The sequence below is a fragment of the Macrobrachium nipponense genome, chromosome 36 (assembly GCF_015104395.2).
Source record: "Macrobrachium nipponense isolate FS-2020 chromosome 36, ASM1510439v2, whole genome shotgun sequence".
Taxonomy (NCBI): Eukaryota; Metazoa; Arthropoda; class Malacostraca; order Decapoda; family Palaemonidae; genus Macrobrachium; species Macrobrachium nipponense.
This window is the reverse complement of record NC_087220.1, coordinates 56,029,268-56,041,767: the sequence shown is the minus strand read 5'-3', so window position 1 is coordinate 56,041,767 and position 12,500 is coordinate 56,029,268. Positions and strand designations below refer to the sequence as shown.

The following is a 12,500-nucleotide window of genomic DNA, read 5'->3' as shown; positions in this document are numbered from 1 at the left end:
GGGAATAAGGATAAGCTTTTGACCCTTAGGGCAAAGAAGGGTAGATTCCTTGGCCTGGGAAAATCTCGAGAAAGGATAGATGAGCCCCGGGCCACGTAGTATATATGCCACGGGGCACATATTCTTTTTTAAAGGATACAACCACGCCCCCGGGGGAGATCCTAGGCGGGGTCATTGTGAAGACGGGCGATACAACCAGCCTGGGAGACTGACACTTATAAAAGTGAGAGAGAGAGGAGAGAGAGAGAGAGAGAGAGAGAGAGAGAGGTTAGGGTCTCATAATTCTCTACAGTCGGTGTTTATAATAAATTTTTTTTAATTTGTGTTTTGAGTTTGTGTTTTTACGATGATATTCCTTTCAGTTTATAGGATCAATCTCAAAAATTTAAGTTTGTGTTTTTACAATGACATTCCTTTCAGTTTATAAGATCTCTCTCTCTCTCTCTCTCTCTCTCTCTCTCAAAGCACAGTAAAAAAATAAATCGTGAAGCCTACTAAATATGGAATAAAGTTCCACGCAATATAAAGGTGAACATCTTACCCCCCTCCCCCTCGTCCCGTCTCTCTCTCGAAAAAAAAATCGTGAAGCCAACCAAATATGGAATATATTTCCCGCAATATAAAAGCCGAAACTCTCTCTCTCTCTCTCTCTCTCTCTCTCTCTCTCTCTCTCTCTCTCTCCGACCGCGGCTACCGAAGTAGCAGCAGCAACATCAGCTAAACTCTTATGGCTTCCGGCCGTGTCACATCCACTACGAGACTGTCCATGAAAGCCCACAGTTTACGACTGGAGAGAGAGAGAGAGAGAGAGAGAGAGAGAGAGAGAGAGAAGAGAGAGAGAGAGAGAGAGAGAAGAGAGAGAGATTAAACTTTCATAAATTGCAAGGGAGGAACTAGTAATGAATATTGTGTGTATGTATGTGTATGTATGTGTATATATGCATGTACATATGTATGTAAGTATATATATATATATATATATATATATGTTTGTATATGTATATAAGAGTGTGTGTGTGTGTCTGTACGCTCGCGCGAACCTGTATATGAGAAAATGGTCTGCAACTGTCTGGAACACTTCCTACAAGAGAGAGAGAGAGAGAGAGAGAGAGAGAGAGAGAGAGAGAGAGAGAGAGAGGGCGAATTTACCTACAACAGCCTTTAGAGCAAACCCTCTGACAAATAAAATCTTACACATCTAGACACTGGAATTACATCATAATAAACTGCTTTCACTTTTACTGGCTAAATACGCTTATCGAAGATCGACCAGCGAAATTTTTTTTTTTCTAGCCTAATATATAATGCAGTGCGATGTCTCCACTTATTCGTGCGCTCGAATACACAACATTTACCATAAAGTGTACAAACAAAACAAACGCAGCATACGAAAGCAGACAGTATACCTTTACACCTTCAAAAACCACCCTTGCAATCAAACAATAGCGATTAGTATGCATTCACGACCATAAACGAAAGCTATAACATGAACATCCAGGAAACCCCTTAAAAAAACGAAACGCACCCTTCCTAATAAATTGGCATAAAACGAATGCGCCCTGCACGCACTTCCATCACGCCCTTTTTATTTCCTTTTTTTTACATCGACAAAAGAACATTCCTTAATTACCTTTCACCCCTGATTTCACCCGAGGGAGTATCGAGGCGAACGCCGGCGTCTTCTCTCAGCTGAAAGACGTGATCTGTGAAAGAGAGAAAATGTTTTGTCAAGAGAGAAAATGCTTCGGCATAATTACGGGGCAGACTTCACTAGATTTAATCTCGCAAACTTGAACTACCCCAGCAAGAATAATAATTAATTTCCTGGTTGCTGTTGCGCAGACATAGTTAGGGTTTAGAAAGAGGGGTTAAGGAACAAATTATTAAAGGAATAATGATAACTAAGAGACGGAGAACTTTGGGAAAAGTAAAATCTAAACGAGTGTTGATATACTCGCGAGCGGTAGTTACAACATGGGGTGAAGGAATTATTGGGAAAATCAAGAGAAAAGAAGATAATAACGGCCGGGAAACGAGAGAGAGAGAGAGAGAGAGAGAGAGAGAGAGAGAGAGAGAGAGAGAGAGAGAGAGAGAGAGAGAGAGAGAGAGAGAGAGAGAGAGAATCTTCAGCTGCAATAAATCAGGCAAGTTGGATTTTGGAATGAAGAGAAGTCAGGATTACATGAGAAGAAAATCATTACAATGGAGAAGATGAAAACTTGAAAAGTATTAAATATTGGAAGACTAAAAATCATTGGCTGTAATACAATGAAAAATCTGGTCACCTCAAAACTATCCATTATAAGACCTAGAACTGTGAATGGTTTAGTTAAAAAAAATGATGGCCACACATTAGGAAATGGTGAAAACTGATACAAAAAGAATACGTATACATCCACTTACATACACAAATGAAAAGCCAACCAATCAACACTTCAAAACCAAAATAAATAATCTTGAAAAATCTTTTTCCAGGCTGTAACCCAGGAGCGCAGACGCTACGGCTTCATCCTTGAGCGTCAATGTTCTCTAGCAAAACACTACCTTGCCTTCCACACCAAAGGATCCAGCCTCCTTCAGCACAACTTAGACAACTGGCATGAAATTGCCAAGACACGCGAGGGACTCCCAGACAGAATACAGGCCATGCTACCATCCTCTAGACCTCGGGTAAACTCCTACAGACATTTCTTTTTATGCTGGTGTTGCTCATCCAAAAGCTGAGTTGTGTATCTAAAATCACATTAAATGTTTAGAAAAGGATATAAATATGGATTTCATCCCACTTAGGCGACTGCAATCCAATTGCTATCTATGCAAATCTACTATATATCACATCCTTAAGTGACCCCTTTCATCTACAGGATTAATCTATGTGTAAATCTACTAATCACATCCTTTAGTAACCCATTTCATCTACAGGATGAATTTGTACATGCATTAATCACATCCTTGAATGACTCCTTTCACTTACAGGATGAATCTATGTGTAAATCTGCTAATCACATTCTTAGGTGACCCCTTTCATCTACAGGATGAATCTATGTAAATCTACTATACTCACACCCTTAAGCAATCCCCTTTATCAACAGGATGAAGGAATCTACTCAAGCCCCCTGTGCCTCGACGATGACAACATGTCTGTAACATCTCAGATGAGGAAAGCCCGTTCAGTGGATGCTTCGTGCCAAGACCTAAGTAACATCACAGATGATATACCATCTCGGCCAATGACCAGAGCAAGATCAGAGTACAACCTGGCTATGAACCACACTACTCCCACTCGTAAGTTCCGCAGTACTGATGTTACTGTTCTGTATTGTTACAATAAAATACTAAATTCCATCAAATATTGTTCAGGTAAAAGAACGCAGCCCACTGACAACTTCTCTTCACGTAACAGCAAACATGATGCTGCGTCGTTCAATGGCAGTGCCGGAGGATAGCGGAAAACGGACGATGGCCCGAGCACTCTATTCATATCTGCCAAGTGGTGACAATCAACTCTGCTTCACTGAAAATGATCTAATTGCTCTTATAGGTAAGATTACTTTTATTCCATTTAATAAAACAATCAACTTACTGAATCAAGACCATAATGTTTCATTGCTTGTTCAAAATGACTGTGACTTTAGGTACAAATCTTCCCAAATTATTCATCAAATAAATCTTACTTAAACTCTTTCTTTGTGACAAATAATTGTATAGATTTTCCATGGGTTTAGTTTTCTCTTTACAGTGTGATAGTGTGGCACAATGCAGACAGTATTTTATAGCAACTGTGAGCAAGTGTGAAATCTAACAAAAAACTTCAAAACACATTTCTATCATCAGAGTCAACAATGAGAAAAAGATTAATAAATTCAATCCATTTGTGTGATGAATACAAAAAAAGATAATTAAACCTTATCTTTCATATAATGATTGTTTTTCAGATCTAGTCTCCAAGATAGGGCCAGTACTGCACTAGGTACAAAGTTTAACCCAATTGCATGATTTTCCTACACAGGGAACATGTCACATACCTAGTAACCCTAAATATTCCTCACACATATACGTGTATATATATGTATGTGTGTATATATCTAAATGTATCTATAATCCACAGGAGAAAAGAATAAAGGCTGGCAGTACGGAGAAAATTTACGGACACAGAGATGCGGATGGTTCCCAGTGGCTTATACAGAAATCATCCACGAGGAAGATGACTCAGCACTAGGGTATGCACTAGGGTATGACTGTTACTATTTATACTTTCTAAAGTTCCTATGTTATAAGCAGAATTTATACCACCTTATTTTTACAGTGACTAAGTTCGAACAAGCCCAAACAAATACATGTACAGTACTGTGGATCCAAGGCGTAGCTAAACTACTGAAACAGGATCTGCACAATGACACAGCTAAGCTATAGCAGAATGACCAACTTTTTTATCTGATGAATTTCAAAATAAATTATCAATCCAACTGCAACATAAGTTGAATTTTGTATCTCCACAGACAATAACAAAGCAAGGTTTAAAACTTTAATATGATAAAATAAGCCAAAGCACCAGGAAAAAATTTAAAAGGAAATAGAGAGGTTGATAAGCAAACAGATTATCATGACACCAAATAAGGCAACAAGGCATTACTCAAAAACAGGTTATATACTACTTCTTTCTACTCAGTACAACATTATTAGGGCGAATTTTTGCTTTTAAAGTGTAATTATAAGTGTATACTGTACTGTTCACTTGAAATATTTAATGTACTGGCATCTGAAAGGAAGGCTTGCAACTATCTACCACTCTAGAAAGGAAAGGTATGTATGAACACCCCCATCCATTAGTCAAAAAGGATCATGTTGCTAGCAGCCAGATCATTAGCTATATAACATTGCTGTTGAATACTATGTAGTCAGGGGATATTATTCCTTCTGCGGTACTGCTTTGCTATATTAGTTGACTTTGAGGAAAGTAGCTCACAGCTTAGACTGGTTATCCTTCAAACTTGCAGTGACAATAGTATTAAAAATGTTTAGCATTGTATTAAATATTTTCCGTGGTCTCCAACAAAATACTATCAGAATAAAACCAACTCAAAATTAGCAAGTAAGTTTACAGTTACATGTACTTTGTTAACATAACTATGGCGAATACAGGTGACTAGTCAAGTATGTTGTCCAAGGCCCCTTTCCTTGCTAACATCTTGAAATGTACCCTTGTCCCTCACGGATGCTGGTTCAAAAGAATCCTTGATGACTTTCGACTCAACGTCTTGGGTCCCTTTGACTGACTAATGAAAACTTTTGTTGATAACAAGGAACCCTTTGCTCTCATTACTAGCTGGTTCAATCAATATACTTGAAGAGTGCAGTCTCCAATACAGTAATGAATACAGTATTATCAGAAAACCTGAACCAATGACACAGAAAAATAAAATATATTCACGTCATCAGAATTATAAGTCCAACAGTAGGTACCTACAATGAAAATAAAACTACTTTAGGTGTTTTCATCTTTCAACTAGTACAGTCGACCCCAGCCTATACATAGTTTCGGATTTGCGGATTCACCTATTCACAGGTTTTTCTGTGGAGCGTATATATTATTACACATTATTCACAAAAAATTCGCCTATTCGCAGTATTTTTGATAGAAAAATATTCACTGATTACTGTATTTTCACATTTTTGTGACAAAATAAATTTTTGTTGTGATAAAACTATTAAAATGCTACTCAAGTATAAACATTTTTAGAGGTTTTTTTTTTGAGTTTGAAATATTAAAATAGGCAGTTATAAACATTTTTAGAGGGGTGTCAAGTGCTCGCAGATTTTAGGTATTTGAGGGGACAGCAGTGCGCATCCACCCCAAATACTGGGGGGTCGACTGTACTGCATCCTTCTACACCATCAACCTTGTTAAATATACAATACAGTACTGTATATCTGTTAATTACTTATCTGTTAAGTATGTACTATTTGTCAAGTATGTATTTGTTAAGTTATGTATTTAAGTATGTATTTGTTAAGTTATGTACTTAAGTATGTACTATTTGTTAATTACCTAATTGTTAAGTATGTAGGTATTTGTTAAGTATCAGTGTATATTTGTTAAGTGACTGCTGAGAAGCCTTTATGTACTTCCAATTCTCTTATGTATGATTGCTAGCACAGAGAAGAAAAACCCAGCGTATACTTTAGTTCCCCCTTTTGTTGTCTTCTTCCCTATGAAGATCCTTGACAACCCCAGAGAGTGCCAGTTCCGTAGAGGCCCTTCGATCCAACCCTCCTGCTACAGGCAATGATGAGCATAAAAGCCGACCATTCTCTACCCACATACCCCATACCCCGAGGTATCCAACGATGCACAGGTCGTCTTCATCTGGGCCACAGGTAAATGTCAAGTGTAAATGTAATGATGACAATGCAACAATCATCAGTACACTAAGAGAGAGAGAGAGTCGTACTACGATATTTAATGAAACTGTACATTTTTCTAATAATATGGATATCAGTACTGTACTTTCCAGGCAACACATCTTCCTGAAAGGTTAGAATATCTGAATGGTGCTGCTTTATTAAACCAAGATGGCAACAATAGGGTTTTTACAAGATGCAACTGGGACTTTGATTCAAGAAAGTTTACTTTAGACATAAAGTATCACGTTAGCTGTTAAAAGAAATAGATCAAACTTTATATTGTATTAGAACTAACCTCGATAAAACCTTGATCTAATTGCTTTAACCAAAAACAATATGACTAAATACTAAAGACAACTATGTGCCACCTCATAAGTTTCCCAGTTTCAAAAAAAACACTACAGTCAATTTACTTTGAAATATACAGCACTTATAGTATGCTGTAATCTAATTTTAATGTAATTTTCCAATGCACCAACTAATATGACAATACTCTTATTTTCAGTTCCGAGCCCATAGTCCCGCCACCACCTCCAATGCCAGTACCACCGCTTCTACCGCGGGCCCTCAACTGTCACAGCCCCCCACCTCAACTTCCTCCTCTGCCAAATCATCTTCATCATCATCATCACATGTAGGCTTAAACTCTTCCCATGAGACCTTGAGAACATCCACCACCATGTCCTCAAGTGCTAACACTGTCCTTTTCAACCCTGCCCATTTAGATCCACCAGGTGCCAGAGTTTCTATCTCTACCCTAAAGAAATCACCAAGCCAGCCTTCGACACACATGAGATCTAGTTCCAACCATTTCACCAGTTCCTTAACTTCGAGCTCTTCCTCCATGACCCTCAGTCGATCCTTCACCAATGCAGCCGCTTCTTCCCACCTCTCTACGCGATACCAGAAGAGAGGAAGTGGAAACTCTTCTTCTTTCCATTCGAGTGACGACAGCGGCTTCAGCAATGAGAGCGGAAGTCTAAGACCGCCCGTCAACCCTGAGGCAGACTACTCTGATGATGACATTAATGGGTTGGTATTCAAGTTTCTTTGGTGCTCTTAAATGTTTTTTTAGACATTATGGACCTCCTCTTTCAAGACCCTTAAGCTCCTACATGAAATGCAACTAGACATGACATCCAGAAAAGACGTTAAGTGCAATTTAGCTAGACAACTTTAGCTTTCAACTAAGACACTAATAACTTGAGACTGGGAGAATTCAACTTCCAGCTGAGTACCACACATTTTATCTAACTGGAGGTTAACTTCTTCAAATCATCTCCCCTGCATACAATAACTTATACCTACTTGAATTGCAGTGCTGAAACTGAAACACCACAACTACAGTGAAACTAAAGTTATGTTGACTATTTTACTATGTCTAGTTCACTATAGAACTTCTTACATTTTAAAACACTAACTTAAATAACTCCTCACAAGCCACTTCAGCTAAACACTGTTTAAACAAACCCCGTTTAAACAGAGTATTCTATGTACGTATACATATATACTGTAGTACTGTACTGTATTTGTTAAATCACAAATGTAAGTTACGTATACCCCAAACCGCTTGTAAAGTAGTATATAAAAATACAGAGGCTTTGCAACTTCAAGCTAAACAGAAGTGAGATTTGCTACAAAACATAATCTAGAAGACAATTATTCCTTACAGTTGAGCGCACTTTCCTTGGATGAGATGTCTTGACAAACATAACAGCAGTTTTAGAAAACACCAAATAATGTTCATGTACAATAGTGTGGACCAAATCTTCCTTAAATGCACAAAACACTTGCATAAATATTCAATTTTGAGCATATAATATATTTGCACTACTGGTTCTGCATATGCCTCATAACCATGGAAAATTGAAATTCTATCCAAATTTGCCTCCTTTATTAAGCTTGTATTTTTCTAATTCTCCCTTCAGAAAAAAAATTAAAGAACATTTCAGCCCATTCCAAAATATAAACTTGTTATTTTTTAAGCTTTATCAGTAAATGAAGGCGTGCTTTGCACTTGGCAAGTGTACTATCATATACTACGTAGTAAAATTTGTTAAAGGATATAGAGGAATTACGGAGACCTATAATCTTCACATCAACACCGAGTCACAAATACAACCTGTTAAAAGTATTTACTCCAGTCAAGAATGTTAAAATTCTACATAAAACTAAGACCCTGACCCAAATATGTTCCAGAGCCATTACTCTAGTAAAAAGATATATATTCAACATAAAAAGTAGCACACACTGTCTATATATCAGAACGTGATGTAATGTTACCTCTGCAACACCTATAGCAACTTGCAGCAAATACTGATGTACAATGCTCTATATTCAAAAACAATATTCCAAGTTACTATTCTAGATAAAAAATGAAAAGTCTTCATAACTTTAGTTTTCCATTTTCCTTTCACATTCTGAATTTGTAAATGCATAACCAAACCCAAAAATATTAATCAAACACTGCTTACTGTGATGCCTTTTATATTGAACCTGTTCATTTGTTTGTATGTTAGTTTTGTGTCCAAGTACAGCATCTGTTTTAGACAAAATCACTAATGCTCCTTGATCATATATTTCTGTTATCTGCAATAGCACCTGATTTCCTTTAATTATTTTAGCATGGAAACTTCAAACATGCATGCAATTTTTGTGCCTACATGCATTCATTTATTATGCTTTTGCATCTCTTTTCAACTCCTTCCTTTGCTTCAGCAGATTTGTCCAAAATTCCATGAAAAGCCTCAGCTCCAGGTGGGTTAGGTCCCAGTCAATGCTCCAGTTGGATGATGAATCCTCAGCGAACATCTACCAGACAGGGGACGAATCCAGTCTGAATCATGGCTTGCAGTACTTCCCTGATCAAGATGCCACTAAAACCCTCCCAACGCCAGGCAGAAAGAGAGCAAACAAGAAACACAGGGATCTGTCACTTCCTCCAATGTCTATAGACCACTTTGTAACGATGGCACGCAGGAAAACCAACAAGAACTTGAAATCTCCTTGTGCTCAGAAAATTGCAGCTCAAAGAGAACGCAGTCGGGAGCAAGAGAGGGGAAGAAAGGGTTTGCGAAGGAGCTCATCACTTCTATGCCTGGGCATGGATTCATGCCACAGTGCTCCAGATGATGGGCAGAGTGCTGAATATGAAGATGTCTGGTCAGAAGACTGGAAACATTCTTCACTGGTTGATATACATGTGGATATCCCAGAGCCTCCACCATTCAGCCCCCCAGAGCCACCTACAACCCCCAATAATAAATCAGTAATTGATTATTCTGTGAGGCCTCCCATGCCTTTACCACACGACATAGAAGATTCGTCACCCAATTCCTCATTTCTTACCATGTCCAGCCAAAGAACTCATCAAAATTCATCATCTGGCAACAGTACTTTGACAGGAAGTGAAGAGGAAGATGAAGAAATTTATATGGTTGTGAGCGATCATCGGTGTCAGTACCAAAATTCATACGCAAGAGGTCGCAGAAAGCAGCTTTCTCGCTCCCTAACCTGGGCTTCCCCAGCAAATCGAGCCTCCCCACCAACACCCCCTCCACCCATCACCTTGACTTCAGTGATTATGTCTAAAGCTGAAAGGATCAGAAAGAGTCGAACTACACCTCGACGACCTGACTGTCGTCCCTCTTTCAAAGAATCAAGCCAGCTAGATGAATCTCAACAGCAGCCAAACTCTGACCACTTTCTGAGCTCAGCTGTAAAGTCACCGTCACCGCCAATTCCTCCTAAAAAGAGATCACAAGTATCTCGCCCTCCTCATCCCCTTCCACACGAAATGCCTCAGTCATACCAAGATCAGAGAAGTGAGGGAACCTCCTGGCACTATTCTAGTAATGTAAACATCTTTAACTACAGTGACTTTATGAACAGACGACTAAAGTGTCCAGAGGGTATCTCTCGTATAGATCAACAGTCTTTTACCTCAGGAAACCTATGTGGACCATGGTATGACTTGTGGGCAGATGACCCCTCTGTAGCTGATGTGTAACTAAGAGTAATTTGTTCAAAAATTTTAAAGCACCAATAATAATACTTCAGTGACAAAAAATGCTCATAAAAAGAAGCCAAATAAAGTTCACACACTTTGCGTGTTAGCATGAGATGGTGTGACTTGCTCATGTATGTTAAGAGTTCATTTTAGTGCCATTGCGGTACGCAACGATATGTGTGCATCCATAGAAGCCTTGTGTGTCTGTGTCTTTAGTCTGAAATTTTTTTTGTAAATCTGCATGAGTCTACTGCCTTCAGGTAAATCTCAATATATTTGTGTATATTTTGCATGACAGGTAGTCTGCATTCATATCAAACTGTATATTTAAGCAAATGAAGCTAGTTTACAGTAATTTCAACTATGCCATTGGGTACTTTATTTACTTAAAGTGCGCTATCCGGAAAACTAATGGCTCCGTCTTACCATTATGAACATCTCCCCAGACATGTTGAATTCGATAAAGGACCAAAAATGTGTCTGGAATGAAATCAGACTAAAAGGTCTGTTCGTAAGTTAGTAAGCCTTTAGTGCATAGACCTTGTCTCACTTTGTTCTTACTGATTACTTACAGTATATATTTTCTAATTTGATGTCCTGTGTATATTTTGCTTGAATTTTATGTTAATTTTAGTGACCCTATACCTTCCGTGATGTGTGATTGTTTCAACTGTGACTTGTCCCTTGTCATGTGATGTGTCAATCTTACCCAGTATACTTTTATGTTTTAAACTTGGTCTTATGAAGTTTTTGTGCAGAGGAGTTCAAATATTAACTTAAGGAAAAAATATATCTAATTTGTGAGGACAGCATTCATTTCTTGTCACAAAGCAAGGATTCTTAGCTAGTACTAAACATTGGCGATATCTATTCAGGAACTACATAATGCAGTATATAGTATTTTTAAATACGTATAGCAAATTACAACTGGTCATATAGTGAACATATTTTTATACTTTGTACTGTGATTGTATGTAATTCTCAGGACGACAGGTGAAACCGATCGCAGTAGTGGTCAAAGCAAGGAGGCGAAGCGAAACAACACTTCTCAAGGTTCCTTCAAGAAATCTGACAGGAAGGGCCACAGATAGAGATATCTGGGCATAGGTACCTCTTCATGTGATCTTAGTGAATGTTAGTGAGAGCGACGTGCATGTCCTGTTTTAAAGACGTGCTTTGGTACAGTACTTCATGGGGCGTAGGACTATTTTAAATATCCCAAGGCTTAGTCTTTTTATACTTCCTTAAATTGTATAGTACATATTGTAATAAATAAAATTACATAAGTAGTTATATATCCACAGCGTATGGATAAAAAGTTAGTTCATATTTGTAAATACAGAAATTCAATGTAAATATAAGTCAAATATACACATCCAATAGTACTAGCAAAAGTGGTGATAAGCTTATATACAGTCTACTAACCACATATGCTGTGTTCCTGTTTTGAATGCAGTGCAGGGTTTTGACATTTTTTATATAGGTGCATAAACATATTTTACGAATGAAAACAACTCTATAGTTGAATCATCAGGTAAAATATGAAATTTCAGTTAAAGAAGTTTTCCACATATTTATCAACAGTAAGTACAAGTGACTTGGCAATAATCACAAGTACAGTACTGATACTAATAAACATTATGCATTATACTCATTTTTAATTTTGCTAACATATACAAAATCCAATAAATACATACATAAACATAATACATAGAAGAATAAACTACAAGGTCATCAGTTATCTACCCTATCTATCACCCAATTTTATTAACAGATAAAGTATTGTTTTAATAAGATTTTAAATAGTTACACACACACACACCCTTACCTTGTTTAACCCTACTTTTATTACCAAGTAGTCTTTTGTGATTTCTAGCATTAAATAAAGTTGAGCACACCTGAATCAGGAGTGCCCAGCTCATGCAAGAGTGATGTAGAAATATATGAAAAAAAATAAAAAAGGTCGGTAAATATATATATATAAATATTACTCTACTGATATGGTCTTATTTTTCCTTACGTTATAGAATAAGAGAACAATTAATTTGGAAACTGTACGCTTGTTAAAAGTTGACGAAGACTAAAT

The 12,500-nt window shown here is 37.5% G+C and overlaps 1 protein-coding gene and 1 long non-coding RNA gene across 4 annotated transcripts in view; one reads left to right on the top strand and one right to left on the bottom strand.

Annotated features, from left to right (window-relative positions):
- The window catches only part of LOC135203685 (uncharacterized), a 41,335-nt gene extending 28,925 nt beyond the window's left edge, over nucleotides 1-12,410 (top strand). Inside the window, 7 exon segments of the mRNA XM_064233584.1 lie at nucleotides 2,476-2,670; nucleotides 3,093-3,285; nucleotides 3,404-3,541; nucleotides 4,109-4,232; nucleotides 6,219-6,378; nucleotides 6,911-7,437; nucleotides 9,127-12,410. Coding sequence (XP_064089654.1) covers nucleotides 2,476-2,670; nucleotides 3,093-3,285; nucleotides 3,404-3,541; nucleotides 4,109-4,232; nucleotides 6,219-6,378; nucleotides 6,911-7,437; nucleotides 9,127-10,414 — 2,625 coding nt within the window. The 3' untranslated portion in view covers nucleotides 10,415-12,410.
- LOC135203690 (uncharacterized) overlaps nucleotides 1-12,500 on the bottom strand; it is a 336,388-nt gene that overhangs the window by 285,782 nt on the left and 38,106 nt on the right. The window contains exon 2 of one of the 3 annotated variants that reach the window (XR_010311992.1): nucleotides 1,631-1,703. The exons of the other annotated variants lie outside the window; for them this stretch is intronic. This is a non-coding gene — a long non-coding RNA (uncharacterized LOC135203690). The remainder of the gene's footprint in view (nucleotides 1-1,630; nucleotides 1,704-12,500) is intronic. 3 annotated transcript variants of the gene reach the window in all.